The sequence below is a fragment of the Idiotropiscis lumnitzeri genome, chromosome 10 (assembly GCF_059441095.1).
Source record: "Idiotropiscis lumnitzeri isolate Australia: NSW breed Sydney's pygmy pipehorse chromosome 10, RoL_Ilum_1.0, whole genome shotgun sequence".
Lineage (NCBI taxonomy): Eukaryota > Metazoa > Chordata > Actinopteri > Syngnathiformes > Syngnathidae > Idiotropiscis > Idiotropiscis lumnitzeri.
This window is the reverse complement of record NC_142400.1, coordinates 7,032,825-7,054,319: the sequence shown is the minus strand read 5'-3', so window position 1 is coordinate 7,054,319 and position 21,495 is coordinate 7,032,825. Positions and strand designations below refer to the sequence as shown.

Here is a 21,495-nt window from a genome sequence, read left to right as displayed (position 1 = left end):
GACATAAATCAACTGGCCCCCATACCAGCCCCAACCCGCCCACCCGGCCGGTGCTGCGTTTGTGGAACGCTCCCAAGTGGATGTCTTTAGCGGCGCTCTCCTTCCTGCCTCCTGAAGAAGGCCAACAGCCTGTGACTCCATTTGTCGCAGCCGCTCAAATGAATAACCTTTCAAGCGAGCTCGGTCCGGGCGAAAAGCGGGAAGCGAGCAGCATACCAAACGAGCGCCTGAGAAAATGTCGCTTCTCGCCATCACCGCCGCTGTTGCCGTATAGATCATCACCGAGTAATTATTACATTAAGGTACCCCCCCCCACACACACACACACACACAAACACACACATTGTAAAGGGATTATCTTGAGGAAGCCTAATTGTTTCCCGGGCAACTCGCCCCCCCACCAAGACTGCAAAATCTCCTCTGGTGATTATTTTACTTTCAAATTACTTCCCCCGGCTAAATCCTTCATGTGAGCCAACCTAGTTTTATTTTCAAAAAGTGAAGGAGGGGGCGGGGTTAAAATAGATGAGAGTCCTCGAGGAAAACAAAATGTCCTTTTGCCTTGGGTATCAGCGCCAAAGACGACTGGAGGGATCGATTGATTGTCACGTGAAAACGCGGTTGTTGACAGTCAGGTGACACGTGTGCTAACTGGTTTGCTTCCAAAGAGCGAAAGTATCTCAAAAAAACAACCAACTCATCAAGTATTACATACTCAAAATATGTCGTGTCTTTGATGAATCAAACGAAAACAGGAACGCAATGAAGCCAACGTACGTTAAACGTTCGAGACAACTTTTTTACATCAATGAACTCAAAGCCAAATAAGTCGTCAACAAGTCCACAGTTCATTTTTTGTACTCATCAAATGCATCTGACGCTAAAAGTTAGCTCCGTGGTTAGCACTTGGGAGTGATTCAGTTGCACAATAAACGAGGCCGTCCGTCTAAGGCTGGTTGGCCTCCTCAAATTCCAAAATATTTCAAATTATAAACGACACAATGTTAATTGAACATGAACAGCAGAGCTGATACCGATTATTAGTAGTGATGGAGGCCGATAACCGATATGTAAAGCCGATATTCATTTCCAGAAAAAAAGGGGTAAAATGGTGTCAAGATTTTTTTGTAAAATAAGAAATTCAAAACTTGACTTAGTTTAAGAGTCTTTAACTACATGTTTATTCAACTACTAGTGATTAAAAACATGTTAAAGCTTTTTTTTTTTTTTTTGCTTTAGCGAAATGGCATTTATTAAAATTTCGGCAAAGTCTCTCGCTATACCTTCCTCTACTTGCGAGAACTCTTCTGTACTGTGTGTGATTCGAGGTTAAAAAGCAAACAGGCAGCTTACTGCTGATTGCTTGCAAAGTAACCAAACTGTGGGTGGGTCAATCTGCCTCTGCACGCAGGGCCACGAGCACAGCAGAGAGAGAGAAGTGGGTTGCAGCGAGACAAAATAAACCAGCCTTTAAATGCCGATAACCGGCAAAATGACGAATATCGGCGCCTGATAATAATTACTTTGATGAACATGCAGTGAAACGGAAAGGCGATCAATGGCCAGATGACGACAAACTGGCACCTCAGGAACAAAGCCTGAAAACACCCCCATTCTCATCACCCCAAACTCCAATCAACAAAGTAAATAATCAATCACGATGATAAAAAAACTGCAAATCTGCCCCGATTCAATTCAGATACGTCGTCAATATACTTTATATCATCTTGGATGAAGCTGTGTGACACCGTAAACAAAGATGTCGATTGCCAGACGCCTCGGGTAAAAAGACAGAAATCATCAATAGCGTCACCTCACACCACAAACAAAGTCTCCTCAAATTGCGACAAAGCGTCTTTGATGCGCCTAAGCAAACATGTTTCCGAATAAATCAAAGAAAACGAGAACCTAACGGACATTCTTTGCAACCACCGAAGACTAATTAAGGCTCTCAGAAAGACTTAACGCCACGCGTTTCTGTACGCATCGGCATGTCTTTGATTAATCTGCAGCGAAACCTTTACCGTGGCGTTTCCCGCCATAAACAAGACAGTCAACGGCCAGACGACGGCAAACTGGCGCCCTCGGGAACAAAAGGCAGAAAACAACAACATCATCTCCTCAAAGTAAACCAACAAAGGCGGCATCAATGATGTCGTCACGGAAGCTGATAAACAGCTCCGTCCTGCGCGGCATCCCCGAGGGGGATGACGGCTGCGCCGCATGTGGCTCGCCGGCAACATCTCTCGTCCTCAAAAGGCCCGAGAGAGGGAAAACATCAAACAATAAGCATTGACTGCAGCACACAGACGAGGGGCGGGGGAGGGGGGTGGGTGTTGGAGGGAATCATACAAGAATGGAAACGGCTTTTAAAAGGTGACACCGCAGCTCTTTTTCTACGCTCTCACCGCAGCCATAACTGTGAAAGCGGCACACGCGCAAACACACACATCAGCAAAGCAATCAACAGAGAGCAGATAAGAGCATCTCACCTGCAGTTTGGAGGAGGGTCTAATGTAATTTCAGCCAGCTCCTTCTGAATCCTGGGAAGAAAAACAAAAGAGACATTTTAGTGTTAGTTTTAGCGGCTTCCATCAGCGATGCGCTTAATAGTGTGAACAGTCTTCGGAAAAGCGAAACAAATAAATAGGCTGCGTTTTAGGTTATTGTTTTGCTGACGACAAATCAAAGCAAATACTGTCGGAGATAGCTGGAGAGATGGGTATTTTATTGAGTCATTCACTACCATTGACGGCTAAAGACGTCAAAGATCCATTTGTATTTTTTTTTTACAATCACCAATCTGCGTTGTTTTGCGACAGGGAAACTGTGAATTCAAACTTCCCGTGAAGGCAACGCTTGGACGGATGTCTCGATAGATTTTAAGGACATTTCAAAGACATCTCAGTGGTTTTGTGAGCGTAAAAGTGTGATTTCAAACTGTTCTTAAACACAACACTCGACTGGATGGATGGCATTTCAGGAAATTTCAGTTGTTTTGTGAAAGTCAAACGGTGATTCAGGATGCCCCTGAAGGCTACATTTGCCCGAGATAGGTGGATTGATGCATAACATTTAGGCAAGGAAAAGGAAATGTATACTAGCACAGCACCATTCGTACATAAGGCAGAGTCAACGATGCTTTGAACATAAATAATTTAAAAACAAGATGAAACGAACTGATGAAAGAAAATAAAATCAGGAAAATACAACACACATCAAATTTCAAATTACAAAGTAAACATGAAGTGGTAAAATCTGTTCAGATTCAAAGCCCCCCACTGTTAATATGCACAATTATTATCCAAGCAGTTCACTTCTTATTACACTAGAAACGTCACAAAGTGAAAACCAAACCGCATCGATGGACTACCTTGTCAAATATTGCGTCATGATGCAATTTTCATTGTCATGATAAAAACCTCAAATCCAAACCATGTCCATCTGCTGACGCGTGGTTTCAAAGCAGATGTCAGATCAACCGGCAAGTCAGCCCTCGTCGCTTCATCTCAACCGAGGACACTTTGATATGCGCCACAAACTGTGCGTGATGACGACGATGCCATCTGAACATCATTCAAAAAGAAAGCAACACGCACAGCAAGTCGCTTGATATCAACCGAATTGCAGCCTAGCGTCGGCGCGGACAAGGCCACTCGAAGCTTTCAAGCCCGGTGGACCTACTTTCGGCTTTCAAGTCTGGGAAATAGAAAAAGAATTTTGTACAATCCCGCCATTGTGGTGGCGAGAGTTGCGTTCTTTCGTGTTCGGTAGATTGCGGATCATTCATGACAGCGCTGCTGCATCGTGGATCTTTAGTGCTTGTCACAAAACGTTCACCTTGAAGAAAATAGATACCTGCCACTACAGTATGGTATGTTTGCGTTTCTTGTTCATGTGTGCGTTAAACTAGCTGTTATTTGAAGGTATATATATTACGGATCTATTATCAGCCCATAAATGGATTTTCTGGAAAAATGCAAACCCATGAGTAACTGACCTTCAAAAAGGAATTAATTTGAGATGCCAGAGTCACAAAACATGACATGAGGCTCCTCAACTCACTTCAACAAAGTTCCATGGCACCAAGATGCCAGCAAAGCACCATTTCAGGGGTCTTCAATCCTGTTCCTCGCGTCCTGCCCGTTTTCCCTCTCTCCCGAGTGCAGCACACCTGAACGATCTTATTCATCCTTGCTGATTAGCTAATAATTTGAATTAGCTGTGTTGCAGCAGGGAGAGATGGAAAACCGGCAGGACACCGGAACAGGATTGAAGACCCCTGCATGATATGAAACGCCTCAACATAGGTCCTTCCCCCAAAGACGCCACCAGATAGAACGAAATCAATCCTTTTAGATTAGACAAGGCTTTGGCTTGAAGACAAAAACAGCAACGATGCAGTTTTTTTTTTTTTTTTCACGGCACATTACTGCGCCATGAGAGATCATCATGTGCCGCGGAAGATCATCTAATTTCACTTAAATGGTCCAAAAATGTCTCATCAACTCATCTATCTCTACCAGTGACGTTTAGTGACAGGTGGAAGACTTGTGCTCTTAACTCATTTACTGCCACTGACGGCTAAAGACGTCCAAAATTCCTTGCTTGAAGCAAGTCTTCTTTTCATTTACTCAAAGTGATGTTATATGACAGCCGCATTGCTTCTTGACAGCAACAGAATGAGAACAGATGCCAAGGAATACTTTAAAGAGTGTGTATCAGTAAGTTTTGTTTAAATTGTGCAGGAGGGGTGAAACGAAGAGTGCAGATATTTACCGATTATGAATGGCTCTCGACGATTTATGTCGTCTGATAAACGGAGGTTCACTGTAAATCCATTCTAACGACAAATATGTTTCCATTGAGGGTAATGAAGCGCCATTGATGTGTGCCTGTGTGTGTTATTTCCATTCAAAAGAAGGTTTATAGTCCCACTGAATAGCGGGCATGTTTGAAATGACAATGCCTTTGGGACGACAGTGGTTTTTACACAGCTTCACACCCTTAGGGCGCCATTTTAACAAACAACCCAGAGTACCCCCCTACTGGAAGGGGGGGGGGGGGGGGTAAGGAAGAGGTGCTGCTGGTGTGTGTGGGGGCTGTCTTACCTCTTGGCACTCGTTGACAGTTTAGCAGCAGTTTTACTGGAGATCTTTGTCTCCTTCTTTTTGGGCTGCGCTTGCTCGCGCTCCTGCTCGGTCGGTACAGACGACTCGCGCTGCTCGATGTCTGAGCTGCCGCCGCTGGTGCTGGGGCTGTCGTCCGGTCTCTGCACTTCGCTGGACATTGTGGGCCCTGCAAATATTTCAAGTTGAGTTACTCGTGTCACGCCAGGGTACATACACAACTGCATTAATGTCACTGTCAGGTTTTTGTAAAAAATGGTCTTGGGTAAACTGACACTCAGGCGTGGCAGTCTTTACAAGACTTTTTAAGACACACACCCCCTTTCAATAACAAGACAGAGTTGGCGCACCTCAATGCCGACCTTACACTGTCAAAATGTCTTTTTTTTAGCAAACCCTAATTGTTTTGAGACCTCTTGTCCACCTTTCCTTGCGGGAGCAAATCTGAAGGTTGCTTGTACCTAAAAATTTGACTTGAAAGACAAATAAAAATACGACTTAAATAAAAATGGATCAAGCAACAGCTGCTAACTCAGAATATCCCTAAATTGGGGCACGGCTAAATCTAAGTAGCCCACCACTGCTTGGACGGAATCAAATTGTTTTAGTCAGGATGCTCAAAATCAATTTTCCCCGACTGTATTCAACCTCAAATTACTTGCAAGATAGGGACTATAGAGACTTTGGTAGTCATGAATCTGAGCCAATAAAGAACACATGCGGGGTTCCACAAGGGTCCATTCGTGGACCACTTCTATTTAATATCTACTCAAGTTAAGGAGCGCAATGGCATCTTTTATACTTACGCAGATGACACGCAACTTTATATTTCAGTGCCATCACGTGACTATAGTCCCTGTGTGGAGTTTGCATGTTCTCCCCGTGCCAGTGGGTACTCCGGTTTCCTCCCACATTCCAAAAACATGCATGGCAGGTTCATTGGACACTCTAAATTGCCTCTAGGTATGAGTGTGAGCGCGGATGGTTGTTATGTGTGGTGCCCTGCGATTGGCTGACAACCAGTTCAGTGTGTCCCCCGCCTACTGCCCGGAGAAAGCGGAGATAATGGATGGATGTATTTTTTTTTTTCATGATTTTTTAAATGTCTTAATATTTGGCTTCTCTTGCCGTAAAGCTTTATAACGTTTTATGTAAATCACGTAGAATGGTCTTGTACGTGAAGTGTGCTATGCGAATAAATTTGCCTGGCCTTCAATTTGGAAAATTCCACTATAATTCCCATGCATTCCTGTTAATTCCCATGAAAAGTTTGCAACTTTGAAAATCCCCCTGATTTTACAACCCTCGTAAAGGGGTGGCTTTGTAAACAACTCTTTTAATAGATCTTTTCAATTATTTCTTTTAAAGTAATGCTGCATGTGGTTCTCTGAACACAGCAGGAAGATGTAAGCTAAAAGGTAACCCAACAAAGCATTCGTGACACATTAGCCAAGCGACCGTGATGGCGTCATTAACGCCAATCGCAGCCCCAGAGCGGGCGACAAAAACATGGCTAAACGTGGACATGTGTCAAATTAAATATACAAGTGATGTGGAAACACAGGCGTACATTTATATTTATAAATATTTAAGGGTATATTCAAATGACTGGAAGATATCTGGAGGGAGAAGTGGACAGACAACAAGCTCGTCTTTCCAGGGGCTGGTGGAGGGGGCGTTTCATGGCGGTGGTAGACGTCGGCACTCAAATGGAACGAAAGCCGTGCCGATGCACGTCGATGGGTTACGTTGCCCCAAAAACGAGCCTCGAGGCCGGTCAAGGTTCGCGACAGTCCCCTGTGTAGCTCACAAGCGCCGAGCCGCCGCATTGTGGGGGCACAACACACAATAGGGGTCGAGCGGTGGCTGGAAACCGAGCCGTCCCTGAACGTCACAGGGGAGCTAGCTGCGAGGCTAAAAGTAGGGTGCGTTACAACATCGCCGCCGGGGGGTTTAAACACAGACGGGGGAGGGGGGGGTGAGAGCAGGCCTCGGAGTTGGAAACTTGACCAAAAGACGCATAAAAGAAGGCGTTTCTGTCGGGGAGACGACGGCGGCCGCGGGAGGACGCTCGACGGTGGGGCCGGCTGAGGCGACCGACCGTCAAGCGTCCACATTGTGACCCTATCTCTTCCGCACAAAGGCAGGCTCGTCCCCCGCACATCCACCTCCACCTCCTCCCGTCTCTCCTCCTCCGCGACGGTAATTGGGGTGGTGGTGGGGGGAGAGGAAAAGAAACACTTTCCACGGGACATTCGCTTCGACTCGATCGTGTTTACCTGCTGGCGCTCGGCCGTCAACGCTGCGAATCGGCGTGATTTTTAATCCCAAAAAAAAGATCGAAGAGACGGGGATCCTCTGGAACACGGCCGCCTTTCACTCGCTCCCGTTCGTCCGTTTGCTCTTTAAACTCGCGTGGTGGAGGCAGCGAGAAACGAGCCACAAGCACGCAGCACTGAGAACAAGAACAAGACGAAGAAGAAGCGACGAGAGGAGGTAAGCCTCCGGACCGCCCCCGTTTGCGCGCTCCCAACCCGATGCGTGCACGCGGGACCGCGCACCACACCAATGCTGAGGCCCTCACTGCGCGTGCGCGCTAATGGATCAATTAAAACTGAGAACAAAAGATTCTTCAACTGCATGCAGACAGTCTATTCGAAATTCTACAGGCATTCTCTCCTTCCTAATCACTTTGAAGACCATTTCAGAATGTTTGTAAACAATACAGCAGGGATGGGAAATTTAAATGCTGGAGTGGTCCACATTTCTTCTTCAGTGCTACTGGGGGGGTGATATAGATCCACAAACTTCCCAACAAGATTAACGATAAAAAAAAAAGTGATTTTTAATATGCACAAAATACGTTATTTTTTTAATGTATGTTTAAAATATCCACTCTCCTAACATAACAACAAAGGGCTTGAAGCAAACAACAAAATAACAAAATACTGTTTTTTTTTTCAGTCTAAATGGGTCTCTTGCTTAAAAATACCATTGGGGCACAAAACTGCTGAACAAGAAACCAACAGTAAGTACAGGAACGCATTTTGTATATTTTTTCACATTAATTAACCCGCTCAGAATTTTTATATTATTGAGGTACTATGTCCTGCATATCATTCCAAATTCGCAAAAATGATTAAGCCTACATCGTAGTATAGGGAATTAAAGAACCAGTGTAAGCGCAACTAAAACATGTCTGCCATCTGCTGGTGATTGGTGATATTACAATTTAACATTACAGTCGACCCTGAAATGTGATTGGACAAAAAAAATAAACCAAACCATCCATAAACACATATTGGTAGCAGTGGAGCCAAAAGAAATGTTACCAAATGAACAAAATAGGCTTCTGGGAATATGCAACACTATTTCAATTTAGATTGTAACTAGGTCATTGTTTTTGATCGTGCTGAAACCAGCTGAGAAGGCTTCTGGCCCTGATGGCTCACTACTAATTGGCACCAATGTTTTTGTTTTAGTACGACTGCAGTTCACACATAGCATCAGTGAATGTGCCTCACATTCAGAAGCCTTGTTAATCGCTGTACAAACATCCAAAAGCACTCCAGGCCTCCTCATCCGCCTCCTCGGTTCACATTTTTCCAGAAGCAAGCGGGCCACCGAGCTAAGACGTGTTATGTCATCACGTCTGCATGCTTGGCTCGCGGGAATACAGGCGATTTTGATGGCCCAACTTTCATGTCATGAGATGCGAAACCCTCAAACAAGTAAAGCAGAATTTACCTAATAGGATTTTTTTTTTCCCATTAGAAAAGCATATTTCGCAGTTCAAATTGAGCTAGCTTGAAAAAATATAGATTCTAGATAAAGCAATTTCGGCTGTCCGCATACTGCAGGGATTTGATTTCATTGTATGTCGTGGAAGCAGCTAAGCTTGGAGATGTGGAAGGGAAATGGTATTTATCAAATTATTTCCTATGAGTGAAAACGTTTCCAAGTCTGAACACAATGGGCGTCTACGAAATTGGCTCCACTGTAAAAAAAACAAACAAACATATGACACACCAAAATTAAAGCAACAGCTAATGGCAAAAAATAAATAAATAAATAAATATATATATATATATATAGCTTCAAATCTAAATAGCAGATTTCCTATATGTTTGTGGGCATGAGACTGAAACTTTTTGGTGCTTCATCTAATGATAGGAATGTCCGCTGATTAGTGAAACTGGAGTCCAGTGCTGATTTATTTTCTAACTTGACTTTGGAATTACCTCAATTGGCTGCTTCCATCTAAAAAAAAAAGGCCGACTCCCTGTTCAATTTGACCTCTTAGACTTTTTGGCGCGCCCTTTTTATATTAGATACCGACACTCAATTTCATGTTAATTGGTGAAACTGGTGTCTGTGGCTCGTTTTCTGACTTTTTCTAACTTTCAAATAAGATACAACCCCGAGCATTCGCTCGGAATAGCTACTTCAGACCAAAAAATGTCCGACTTCTTGTTCAGTTTCATTTATAAGTACTGCAACTTATTGGTGAGTTCTGTTATGATAGACATGTCCACCCAATTTCATGCTGATCGGTGAAACTGGTGTCCAGGGCCAATTTTATTCCACATTCAAGGGGACGCGACTGACTAATGTGACCCCCAACACTTGACTCGTACTCACTGCTACATTGACTCGCCTCGCAGGGACGGGCTGATGTTTCAACTTTTACATCTCCACATTTCCATTTTAATTGCGACGGCTGCTACGCGGAAAGGCCTCCGGGGGAGAGAGGGGGGGGGGGTCAACGCTAGGCGTAGAGGCTTGACGAGGCCCTGATTACATTTAATGCGTAGCAGCTAAAGCTCAGCCAGATAATTGCAAACACATGACTGTCGTTTTGGATGGTGTCGACATCTTAACAGTGTTGTAAATGGATGGAAGTGTGCTTTTATTGCAAGGTAATGCAGATTTATTCCACCTTAAGTGCAATGGTAGTTGTATGGAACTTAATCAATGCTGATATCCTAATCAATTACACTTCATATAATATTAAAGGGGAAGTCAACCCTCATAAAATAATTTGTAATAAACTCTTCTATGCGCCTTCACGGGTCTAAACACGACATTCTCATTAATATTGCATTTTTTGGAATATGAGTTAAGCAGCAAATTTCACTTGTTTCTAGCCATTTCAGTGGTTGGCCGTTTTTTGCCACTTCTCTCCACTGAAAATGACATCACAGTTGCTCAGGGCTCGGGTAACCACCAATCACGGCTAATCTGTTTTCTGAAGCTGCGCCACGATTGGACTTTATCCGAAAATAACCATGTTTCGACTAGTAAAGACATTTTTTGGGTTTACTTCCCCTTTAAATTTATATGACTTGAATTTTGAGTATTTATATTTTGGGACTAATGCAGTGGAACCTCTCAGGTTGATCACAGTCTACCAAAAAATAGAAACCATCAAATTTGAAGCCACTCGTGTGTCTTTGTACTCATGGGTCATATTGACCCACCGCATGCTTATCCATCGCTCCCAAAAAAGAAAAGGAAACCCACAATAAGCACGTTTGTGTGTTAAATTGAGGTAAATTGTCTGCGTGTGGTTGTGTTCTGGGGTCAGTGTGACCTGATGCAATTTACACATAAAAATAGAAACAAGCACATTTGTTTGTGTGCTATATCCTTGAAAATTATATACGTGTGGTTGTGTTCGGGGGTCAGCGTGAGCCCCTGCATGGTTAAACATCCCCGAAAAGACAACATTTGTTTGTGCTTTGAATCGGGGTGAAGATATACCATGTGAGTGCGTGTGTACGTGGGGATTTTCTCACACATGTATTCCGCCCATCCCCTTTTCAAGTCATGAGCTCACTTTCTGACATCCAGCACACACTTGCCCCCACCCATTTTTTTTAAAACTAGTCTCGAGCCAGTTACCTTTTTATTTTACGAAGGAAAAAAAAAGTCAGGGATAATAATTAATACAAAAATAATATTTTAAAATGAATTAAATTTTGCAGTTTTCAAACACCTTGAACTCATTTACTGCCATTGACGGCTAAAGACGTCAAATATCCTTATTTTTTTAATTAATTATTTTTTTTTGTAATTTTATTTTTTTTACTCGGCTGGTAGTGAACAAGTTAAGAGCGCTCACACACTTCCAAAAAGCAATCAAACAGACACATTGGAGGAACCATTTTGTCAAAAATGATTAAAAATGAATAAAGATCAGACTTAAGTTCTTGAATTTGAGATGTTCTACTGGTTATGGATCTTTCGTGAGTGCTCCATTGCGCTTCGTTTGTACGAGCTGGGATTAGTAGGCGTTCCGTTTTAGGAAACGCGTTACCGGGATGGTTTCTATTCCTCTCTCTTCTTCGGGATTTCCTTCCAAAATCCTCTGAGATCTGTGGGATCGCCTGAGGGGATGATTTCAAAACTATGAGGAATAAATTGCTCGATAGTTGGCTTCAATCCACACGTCCAAACAAGGCCTTTTACTCAATGACTCGCCAAAAATGAAACATAACAAACGAGATGTCACGCTTCACTGTCCAGAATAAAACGCTTCAATGTCTTGATTCATTGTTTATATACATTAGGATTTAAGGGATATATTTTTGCTGACTGGTTAAACGATGTGCTTTGCTTGAAAGTATTATATTTCCCAGCGGTTTGATACCTGCGCCTTCAATGGGGACTTACCCAACTGAATTCACATCTTGATCCCATCACTACCTTGTTCCAATTACACAAAGCATCAATACTATACAAAATTGAAAACAAACAATGAAAATGGTTAATACTCTCCAGAGTTGTTGATTATTTGATGTATAAATGTGTGAAGTGCTTTGCTAGTTTTGCAACTTGGCTTGCTCTGATCAACCAATCAAAGGACGGAAAATGCGTTAGCACTTCGGCCCTGTGAGGACAATTTTGAAATCTGTAGCAGTCCTTTTGCTAATTTAGTTTAAATAAAATGGGCCAGCACTTTTGATTCTGAAGGCCGTGGGTAGATTAGACCGACATAGCAACACTAAGAGGCTGCAAACTGAATGGACAATTACTCGCCATTCACTATTCTGGCCAGAACCAGGGGGGTGCTGGAGCCTATCCCAGCTATCTTCGGGTAGTAGGCGGGGGACACCCTGAACTGGTTGCCAGCCAATCACAGTGTCCAATCAACCTGCCATGAATGTTCTTGGAATGTGGGAAGAAACTGGAGTACCCGGAGGAAACCCACGCAGGCACGGGGAGAACATGAAAACTCCACACAGAATGGCCGGAGCCGGAATCGAACCCACGACCTCCGCAATGTGAGGCCATCGTGCTAACCAATCAGGCCACCGTGCCGCCCCCAAATCATCATTACCCACTGAAATGAATGGGAATGCGATTAAATGGGGAAGTGTAATACACAAATGAAGAAGAGTTTCACTAATACCGTAAGTGATTCAGTTAATAAGTCAGTCCACAAAGAATAGTGCTGCTAGTATCGTTGTGTTGTCTTTCTACATGTGTTACGTTCAAATATCTGTTGTTAAAAGGTTTATAAGTACTGCAATGCTAGTCCTCAGCCTTTGTAAGCTGTTTTGCATTGTAGGTTAGCATTAAGCCAGCAAACGTTCCTCAGGCAAAGTTATGCACTCATTTTAAATACTCATCTTTGGTGTTTTGTTTAAAATGAAACTTCAACTAAGAGTGGAAATCAAATTTTATTGAAGAATTATTCACGAGCAAACTGCTGCCTGTTGTGAAGTGACTTAGGCTGACTTCACTGCCACCCTCGATTGCTAGTGTCTTAAGTTTTTGTTTCCAAGTCTCAAAGCAAAAATCAAAGTCCGGTATTGTGCATCGTGATTCCAAACATAGCAGTCGTATTGTTTCAACAAGTGTGCTCTTGTCCCAATAATATACTCAGAACAACGGATGAGATCATGAAACTCTGAATCCGAGATCATCAGTTCACTGTCAGTTCATTATGCGCGCGCTCATTTTAGCCGATTAGCCTCAGGCGAGATTATATCAACATGATTAAGCGGCACGGGCATGATGGACGGTGACCTACATGAGAAAAAGGGGGTGCGCCCCTCTTGGTCCCCCAATCTTGGGCCCCAAGGTCACGCCTGCTCGGCTTTGTCAGAGAAATCCTTTCGATAAAATGTAACCCCTGGAACTAAACTGAACCCACCCCAACGCCCTCCACCACTACCCTCCCCCTCTCTACCATCCCCCCCTAATAGCGAGTCTCATGTCAACATGGGTAAAAAAAAAAGGCCTGGATTTCCGTGGCATCGGAGATGGCATCAGGTTGTACGGATGAGCGTGAAATGCTCTAACGTGACATTGTCACTGCCGGTGCAATTTCAGCTGTGTGCGTTTTGACAAAAATGAGCCAGTAATTGTCTCGAGATGCACTATAGAGGTTGTTAAAGTCGTGACACTGTCTTCTTAGGTGGAAGTACGCGCACACGCCCCCCCCCACCCCCACACACACACGTGTTCCCATAGCTTTGCTAATATTGTGCACTGACTAACAAAACTAGCTAAATTAGCTAGCTCATAAAAAAAAAATTCACTTTACTTTAATTATTTCAGATTAGACTGAGATTTTTTTAAACGCCCGAAGCTGGTCAGAATCATTCATGGAGTTGACATGAAAAATGATTTTAAAGAAGGTTCATGTCTCGAAGTCTCTGAATGTTTATTATGGTGGTTGACGCTCTTCTGAGTCGCTGTTGTACCTTTATTTAATTTTAAGAAGTCGTTGTACTCTGTTTTTTCCCCATAACTGACTTTATTAAGAGGTTATAGTCAAACAAAAGAAAAAAAACACAACTGAAGAAGACATGAATTAGATGAATTCAATGATGTAAACGGAGGATAATGTAATATGATGCGATTTTTTTTTAAATTCTGGAGTAACGGTCGCACATTCCAATTGTGGCTCAAACTGTACGTATACAAAAACATTTAACAAAAGTGGGGAAAAAAATCCTACCTTTCCTCGTTTGCGTTCAGGCTACTTCCTTGTTCCCCGAGGATGACGCAAAGTGAGTCGTTTGAATAGCTGTCCACTGTCGTGACCAATGCACAACTTTAACAATAAAGCCTCATAATTAAAAGAAATCAGCACTGTACCACATTTTCGGTTGGTTCGCAACTTTTAATTGATTAAAAACATTTCACTCGTCAAAACTTCAAACACATTTTCTCCATCCTAGTAGACAAGTCAGCAACTCCTTGAAAACTGTGCGTTGTATTTTTGTTGTTGTCGTGACTGAGAGAGACTTAAATCCCCAAAGTTTTTGAGGAATATAAATTATATTTCATGGATAAAATGCTGAGCAGTCGTTCTAGATTTTCTTTGTCACTTGCGGCTTTTAAACACAAGGAGGCGCTCTGAGACCTGCATGATTACGATATCCAACTCTCCTGCGCGCGTGTGTGTGTGTGCGCGTGTACGTGCGTGTCCGTGTGTGCGGCATCATTGTCAGCCACGTGCCGATGTCATTTGTTGTGTTCATGAGGTGGACAAGCTGTTTAAAAGCATGAAAAATGAGCACATCACACTCTTGCTAACAGGCCTGCCTGAAAGCATCTCAGCTGACGTAATTGAGCTCCTGTACAATGAAAGGCACTTTTTTTGGACTCCTTCAAATCAGTCCATTTGGCATGAAATTGCATTTTAGCCCAGTAGAAATGAGAGGTTCCACATCTCAACCTGAGCGGAAAAAAAAAATTAACTTCCCCCTGAGGTTCAACTGGACAGCCACATCTTTAAATTGCCATTCATTTCTTACATATTTTCACAGATAAACGGTGTGAAATTCACATTTCAGTGCCTTCCCTCTCCTCTGATTTCTAGGAAAAAAATAAAAGTAAATATTTTCCTAGCTGCAATTAAGGCGACTTGTGCGTTTTTTCCTTCTTTTCCCCTGCAGCCTCATTAGCTCAATAAACGAGCTTGCTTTTGCGTTTCTCCACCTTTAATCTTGCAGACATGTTTATGGATTATGTATGCAGCTTCATCAAAGATTCTTTTTTTTTTATTCATGAGTTTAACCTGCAAACATAGACGCGTGACATTAAGTCTCAAGTTTACCTTTAAAATGTGGATTTGTACTTTACTTGTGAAAAGTATACTGCATAATATTGAGTGGGAGGTTATTATATGAAAATGTAATTATGTCTGCCTTTCTCAACTTATTGAGTCAAGACGTATATTTTAAACGCTAAAAATCTCTGGGACGCATCCACAAACAAATATATAACAAAATGTATAGAGCGTGAACACCTGTTTATCACTGTAGTGTGAATAAGAGCGTTTCTGTAGCGTGAATGAAAGAGGTCCTGTGACTATGTGTGAGAGCATTTCAATAATATGCGTGTGCAAAAAAACCAAACAAACTGATGTGTATGGGTTTGTGTTTTAATAGTGTGAGAATGTAGTGTATGTAAGCGGAAATATTCTGTAGTGAGCGTGAGAGCATTTTAATAGCATATGGGAGCGTTTGAAAGAATGTGTGAGAGTTTTAGTGTTCTATTTGAATGAAAGAAAATCAGGTGCGAGAGTGTTACAGTAGTGTTTGAGCGAAAAACTGTTTTAGTAGCAACAATGGGTGTTTCCGTGGTGTGTATAAGTGTGTGAGAGCGTAACCTTTTTTGTGTGAGAGGACCTCTTGTGTGATAGCATTTCATTTGTGATTTTCAGAGCATTTCAGTCGTGTTGAATGAGAGGGTTTCTCTAAAAGCATGAACGAGTATTCGGAGGACGGAGTGGAAATATGTGAGAGCATTTCAGTAGTGTGTATGATGTGTGAGAGTATATCGAAATTGTTTGTGAGTGCGTCAATGCATTATAGTCCATACAAAGCACATGACACAAAGATGGTGATTGCATAAAAGGCACCTTTGTGTGTTGTTGTTGTTGCCTTTGCTTTGTTTGTGAGAATGCAATTTTTTTTTTGTTGTCTTGGCGGCTGGCAGCAATCAATCAGTGGCTATTGAAACACAATCAAGACACGCGCACGTTTGCACGCGCGGACACACACAACTATGAGAACAACAAGTGCTTTCCAGTTTAGCGACACAATGGCACATGATTGCCGGCCATACGTTGTGATCTGGTCACTTTTCCAAACAATCACACTGCGGTGGCCAAGCTGCTTTCTCTCCGTGATTCCCGTGTTTATTTTTTCTTTAACTAAAGGTGATGTCTCACTGAGCAGTGAATGCTGAACGTAGCGAATGTCGTTCTTGCATTAGGTTGCCAAAGGTTTCCAAGACGTTTGCGAGATGTTTTGAAAAACGTCTTTTTTGTTGAGACAATTTTGAACATGTTCAACAATTTTACTTGTCGGAAACAGTTTGGAACAAGTTCAATTTTTAAGTGTTTTCAACAAGTAAAATTAAATTACAGTAAAGTAAATTCATCGTCCGACTGACCCACTTACTGACTAGAATGATGACCAACTAACCAATAACAAAATAAGTGACTGACTGACAAACTGACTAATTCATCAACCATCTAGCTAGCTAGCTAACTAGCTAACTAACTAACTAACTAACTAAACTAATTTTGGGACTCCAAACCAGCTATTTTTTGGGCTGGCTTCTTGATTCCCCCCCCCCCTCATCTTTTGTAAAATGACCTTTTTTCTGTTTGTTATTTTTCTCGCTCATCTGAAGCAGTAATTTCCAGCTCGTTGTTGAATTTGTATCTGGGCTTGAAAACGAGTCGTCATTAGCAGCGATACATCTGTTTATTCGCCAACACATTTCACAGACAAAGACGAGACGTTTTCATCTATTTTTAATGATGGGAAAATAACATTCAATACGTGCAGTGCTCCAACTGTGCTGTAGGTGGGGCTAGAATCACATTTAAACATTTTGGTGTTTGCGTAAAGAAGACCCCCACCCCCTACCCTTCCCAACACTAATTTCTTTAATTAGCTACATTCCAATAGACCACCTCTTTTTTTCCCCATGTTTCGCTCTGTTGGCCCTTTTGCTGCGTTTCAACTTATGTTCCCAAAACATGCAACACTGCTGCCAAGAGAAAGCCAAACACTAAAACAAACTATCAGCAAATCTGAACTGAGAAAAAAAATGGGTCATGTTATTATTATTTTTTTTTTATTCTATGTTCCCAGTGAAGCAAACAAAGGCAATGATTTATGGGAGGTGTTCTCAGTTTTCCATTTACTGATTGTCTCTTATTTTCTTTTTAGCATCATGACAAACATTCAATGTATTGCCGATACTTTTACAATAATAACAATGTTTAAAAAAAACGAAGAGACGAGAAAGAGTTAATAATTTGTTGTTCTCACTCAGCAGAGAGGATACAGAGTAGTGTTTGAAGGTGTTTGTGTATGTTGCTGCTCCATGTGTGTGTTAAAGTAGCAGCTGTCAAAAGGTTAATAATTACCACAACATTTATGCTCATTTACAAAAGCCCTTTCATGGCGTTTAGCATTAAACGTTTTAATCCGGCCTGCCAAACTTGAAAAATAATTAAATGAATAAATGTAATGTTTTATTTTCTAAATATTGTGGTTTTTCAAAGACATATATTGTTGTCATGCTTTTGTTCACTTTCATTTAAAATTATTATTATTTTTTTCTCCGATAAGGTGAGGTTACCAAAATACTCCATCCATTGCTCCTGGTCGGGCCCCTCTGTCAAATTTTAGAAGCCATTGTGGGCCGCCAATCAAAAAGTTTGCCCACTCCTGGTCTAGAACATAACCCCATCGATAAATGCTGGTTAACTGCAGAGCCGATTTGTTAATGTACAGTGGAAAAGCATCATTTTATTGCGTCCTATATGACAGCTTTGATTTCATGCCGTACGCTTCGCATTTTATTAGTTCCAGATTAACCAATGTTGGAATCCTCAGCGACAGTAAAAAAACAAAAAAACAAAAAAACCCCAAAATAATTTCTTTGTACTTTTTTTGCTGAGTCGGCCCGGTGATGTCATGGCGTCAATCGGCCGTGAGAGATTTAAAGAGGACTAGCTCACAATGTCGTTAATCACGGGCGACAATATGTCACAAATCCGGCTGCATTCTAATATTCTGGATGGTAATAACGTGGTGAGGTCTGCGGTGCTAATGTTTTACGTCGTCCATAAAATATTCTCCGCCGCAGGTTTTTACGGGATGTTTCTCGGTCGTCCTAACTTTTGACTCATTCTGCTAATCATAAATGCGCCACCACAAAAATGGCACTGCACGAACCACACAAAAAACTCATAAGAGCTTTTACAGCGCGAGAATCAAAAATCTGTGCACCAGACAATCAATTCAAAAGAAAAGACGTTTGAAGTGACTTCCAGATTGTTCTTTTAAACATGGGCAATCGGAGAATAGAAACAACGTGGGACATTAAACGCTTTTCAGAATATTAAAAACACTGGCAAAGCAAAAAAAAAAAAAAAAGATCAATCAACTCACATAAACAGCTGTTGCTGTGATTGTTTTACATCTTCAGCTTGTCTTTTCTTGACCCGCTGTCACCCTGCTCACCTTCTCCGTGAAAAAAAACCAGCCCTGCGAGAACAACAAAACCCCCAACATGACCAAACATGTCTCCCTGATTGGGGGAAAAAAAAATGTCCGAGTGACTGACTGACCTACCGACTAACTGACCAATGAATCAACAAACCGCGTGATGGACTGACAGAGTGTCTGACTAACTAACCAAATTACTAAGTAACTTACTGATTAATCAACCAACTTACTGACCAACTAACCATTTGACACTAACCAACTACAAACTAATCAACCAACTCAAATGACTGACCAACAAACAGACTGATGACAAACCAACTTACCAATCGACTGACCGACCATCTAACTAACCGACTTACTCAATAAGCAACCAACCAACTCATCAAGTGAATGTCTAACAAATCAACCAACTGACTAATCGTCTACTGAAAGGACTAAATGATTTACTTGGCCATGTTTTGTGCCCAGTGCAAGTCTTGACAGCGGGTCGAAAGAGGTGATTGCGCCGTTGTGAGAGTGAACACAACTGATTTGTTTCCCAGCCAATGGAAGCGGCTCTTCTCATTCCCTTTAAATTTGGCACAGAAAAGGCGCACACACGTGAAAGCAGATATAGGCTTGACTGGAATCCTTGCAAAAAAAAAAATCAAAGAGTGAAAAAGACGTTTATAAGGAACCACAAGCAGACCTCCGTGAATGGATTATGTGAAGTTCACCGCTGTGAAGTGGGCACTTGGGAACCGTATGTGTGACAACCCCTTTGCTCAGCTGTGCTGCCGCCAGGCGGTGTTTAAAAAAAAAATGTTACGAGAATAATAATGACGCATTCAATTAATTGATTCGACAATTATTCAGATGGTTCGAGGCACACTGTTGTCACATTTCTAAATAAAATACGATGACCTCCACTACATGTACCAGCGGAACATCGTATCAGTCTGCCTGCGCCTTCATCAAATTCACCAAAATCACCTGTGCCACAACTTAGACCTGATTTCACCTAGTCTAAAGTCTAGTTTGCTACCAGCCACCAAATTGTCAGGTGCGCCAGCGGTGTGTAAAGCAAATTGCCCTCAGCTTGCCAGAACACTTAGCATTCCTCAAGGCCAAATTCCCAAACATGGTAAACAAGACTTGCCTCGGAATGAAAATGAAAACGCGCTAGTTTTTACGCCGAGCGTCGCTCCGGCTCACTGACTGACCGACCAACCAAACAACTCACTTACTGACCGACTCGTTAACTGACCAACTGATTGACAGATCAATTGACTCTCAATCTGATTGACAGACAGGTCAATCTGGCGTGGCTGTTTTAGAGCGCCTCGTTGTCTTGGAGTGGTAAAGCCCCGGTGGGATATAATCAAGCCACTGGAGGACTGAATCGACACGAATTTTGCGGCTCAAACGTGATGGGCCAGGGATAAGAAAGATTCCGGCTGCTGGCAAGAAGTCATGTGATGTTTGTGATGAGTGCACGTTACGATATTATTACAAGTCAGCTGCTTGTATTGATACAGTCGGGAATTTGAGAGCTCAGGATTACACTCCATTCGTTCATTCCATTTTTTTTTTTTCATGTTGCCTTTAATTGTGCTGTCACGCGAGCACCTCGTAAAAGTCAGTTTCTTTACGAGCCGAGAGCACTCAGGCAAACGAAACCTCAGCTGACAGTTGGAGAGTCTCGCATGAACAAAGTCAAATAATACAAAAACACCCTCACACACATTCCGCATCCGAACGAGATGGAATCACAACATCGAGACGGACGATTTCAACTCTAAACTCGACTGTCGCGTCTGTCCAAGTCACTCGGGGACTCACGCTCGCCTCATGAATATTCATATCCTCATTTGCATATTTTACACATCACTGCCACCGGGAGGGAAACAACCCCCCCCCCTTTTCCCACCACACACACCAAAAAAAATCTTGTACGCAGCTCGAGAAATTAATTGCACCGCCCATTCAGAATGATATAGAGCACAAAACAAACTTTGGAATATAAAGTAGGTTTTCCCCCTCAGGAAATAAGGTAAAATCTATGTTTTCCTTTATTAAAATCTTTAATAAATGTACAACCATTGTTTTAAGTCGCATTTGAACATTACAAACTCTTCTGTAACTAAAATAAAGCAACTCTTTCAAAATTTAATTTGGACGTCTTTAGTCGTCAATGGCAGTAAATGAGTTACGATCTGACGCAAGCAATGTTTGCTTCAAACCAAATTGGCCAAATTCTTGTTCACTTTCGGGCATGGGTGTTTGAGACTTTTCCGTCTTGTTATGTTTGACATGTCCACGCAATTTCTTTCTAGTCGCTGGAACTTTCAACTTTCCAAGAATCCTGACCAAACCTTGACACCCAAAATGGCTACTTCAAGCCAACATGACCGTTTAATTCCAAGCATTCTCGAAACTTTATCATGCTGTTATCACAGATGTGTCCAGCCAATTTTGTGTTGCTCAGTGAAGCTTGTCAGTGGAATTTATTTTTGAAATACTCTATGAAGCCTTAAATTTGCACATAATGGTGGCTTCAATTTTTGAAACGAGTTCTTGAGACTTTTTCATGCTTCCTTTTTAGATTGACACCAAATTTTGTGTTGATTGCTAGCACTGGTGTTAGAGAATTTTTTTTTAAAAAACCTTCTGAGATTTCTTAGTACCAGCCGTAGTATTGGTCCAAAATGGCCGACTTCAGGCATGTGTCCTTTCGACTTTAGATTTATGAGTCCTGTTATGATCGACATGTCCGCATGATTCCATGTTCAATGATGAAACTGACGTTTGTTTGTTTTTTATTTATTTTTTTCCGGAGTGCACTGCCGAGTGAGTTTTGGGGTTTGTGTTGGAGGAGATCTAAACAAGACCAG

General features: G+C 42.1%; 2 protein-coding genes across 6 annotated transcripts in view; one reads left to right on the top strand and one right to left on the bottom strand.

The window, feature by feature from the left end:
• The window catches only part of ube2e2 (ubiquitin-conjugating enzyme E2E 2), a 36,896-nt gene extending 22,715 nt beyond the window's left edge, over positions 1-14,181 (bottom strand). The window contains exons 1-3 of one of the 2 annotated variants that reach the window (XM_088307706.1): positions 14,101-14,181; positions 5,112-5,298; positions 2,493-2,543 (exon numbers count right to left, since the gene is read on the bottom strand). In XM_088307706.1, coding sequence (XP_088163832.1) covers positions 2,493-2,543; positions 5,112-5,290 — 230 coding nt within the window. In that variant the 5' untranslated portion in view covers positions 5,291-5,298; positions 14,101-14,181. Of the gene's footprint in view, positions 1-2,492; positions 2,544-5,111; positions 5,299-7,408; positions 7,670-14,100 lie in introns of those variants that run through there. The other variant, XM_088307705.1, reaches the window with a different exon arrangement.
• Positions 7,113-21,495, top strand: part of znf385d (zinc finger protein 385D) — a 106,640-nt gene continuing 92,257 nt past the window's right edge. For 3 of the 4 annotated variants that reach the window (XM_088307699.1, XM_088307697.1, XM_088307696.1), the window contains exon 1: positions 7,113-7,625. The gene's annotated coding sequence lies outside the window, so the exon portion shown is untranslated. Of the gene's footprint in view, positions 7,626-20,561; positions 20,655-21,495 lie in introns of those variants that run through there. The other variant, XM_088307698.1, reaches the window with a different exon arrangement.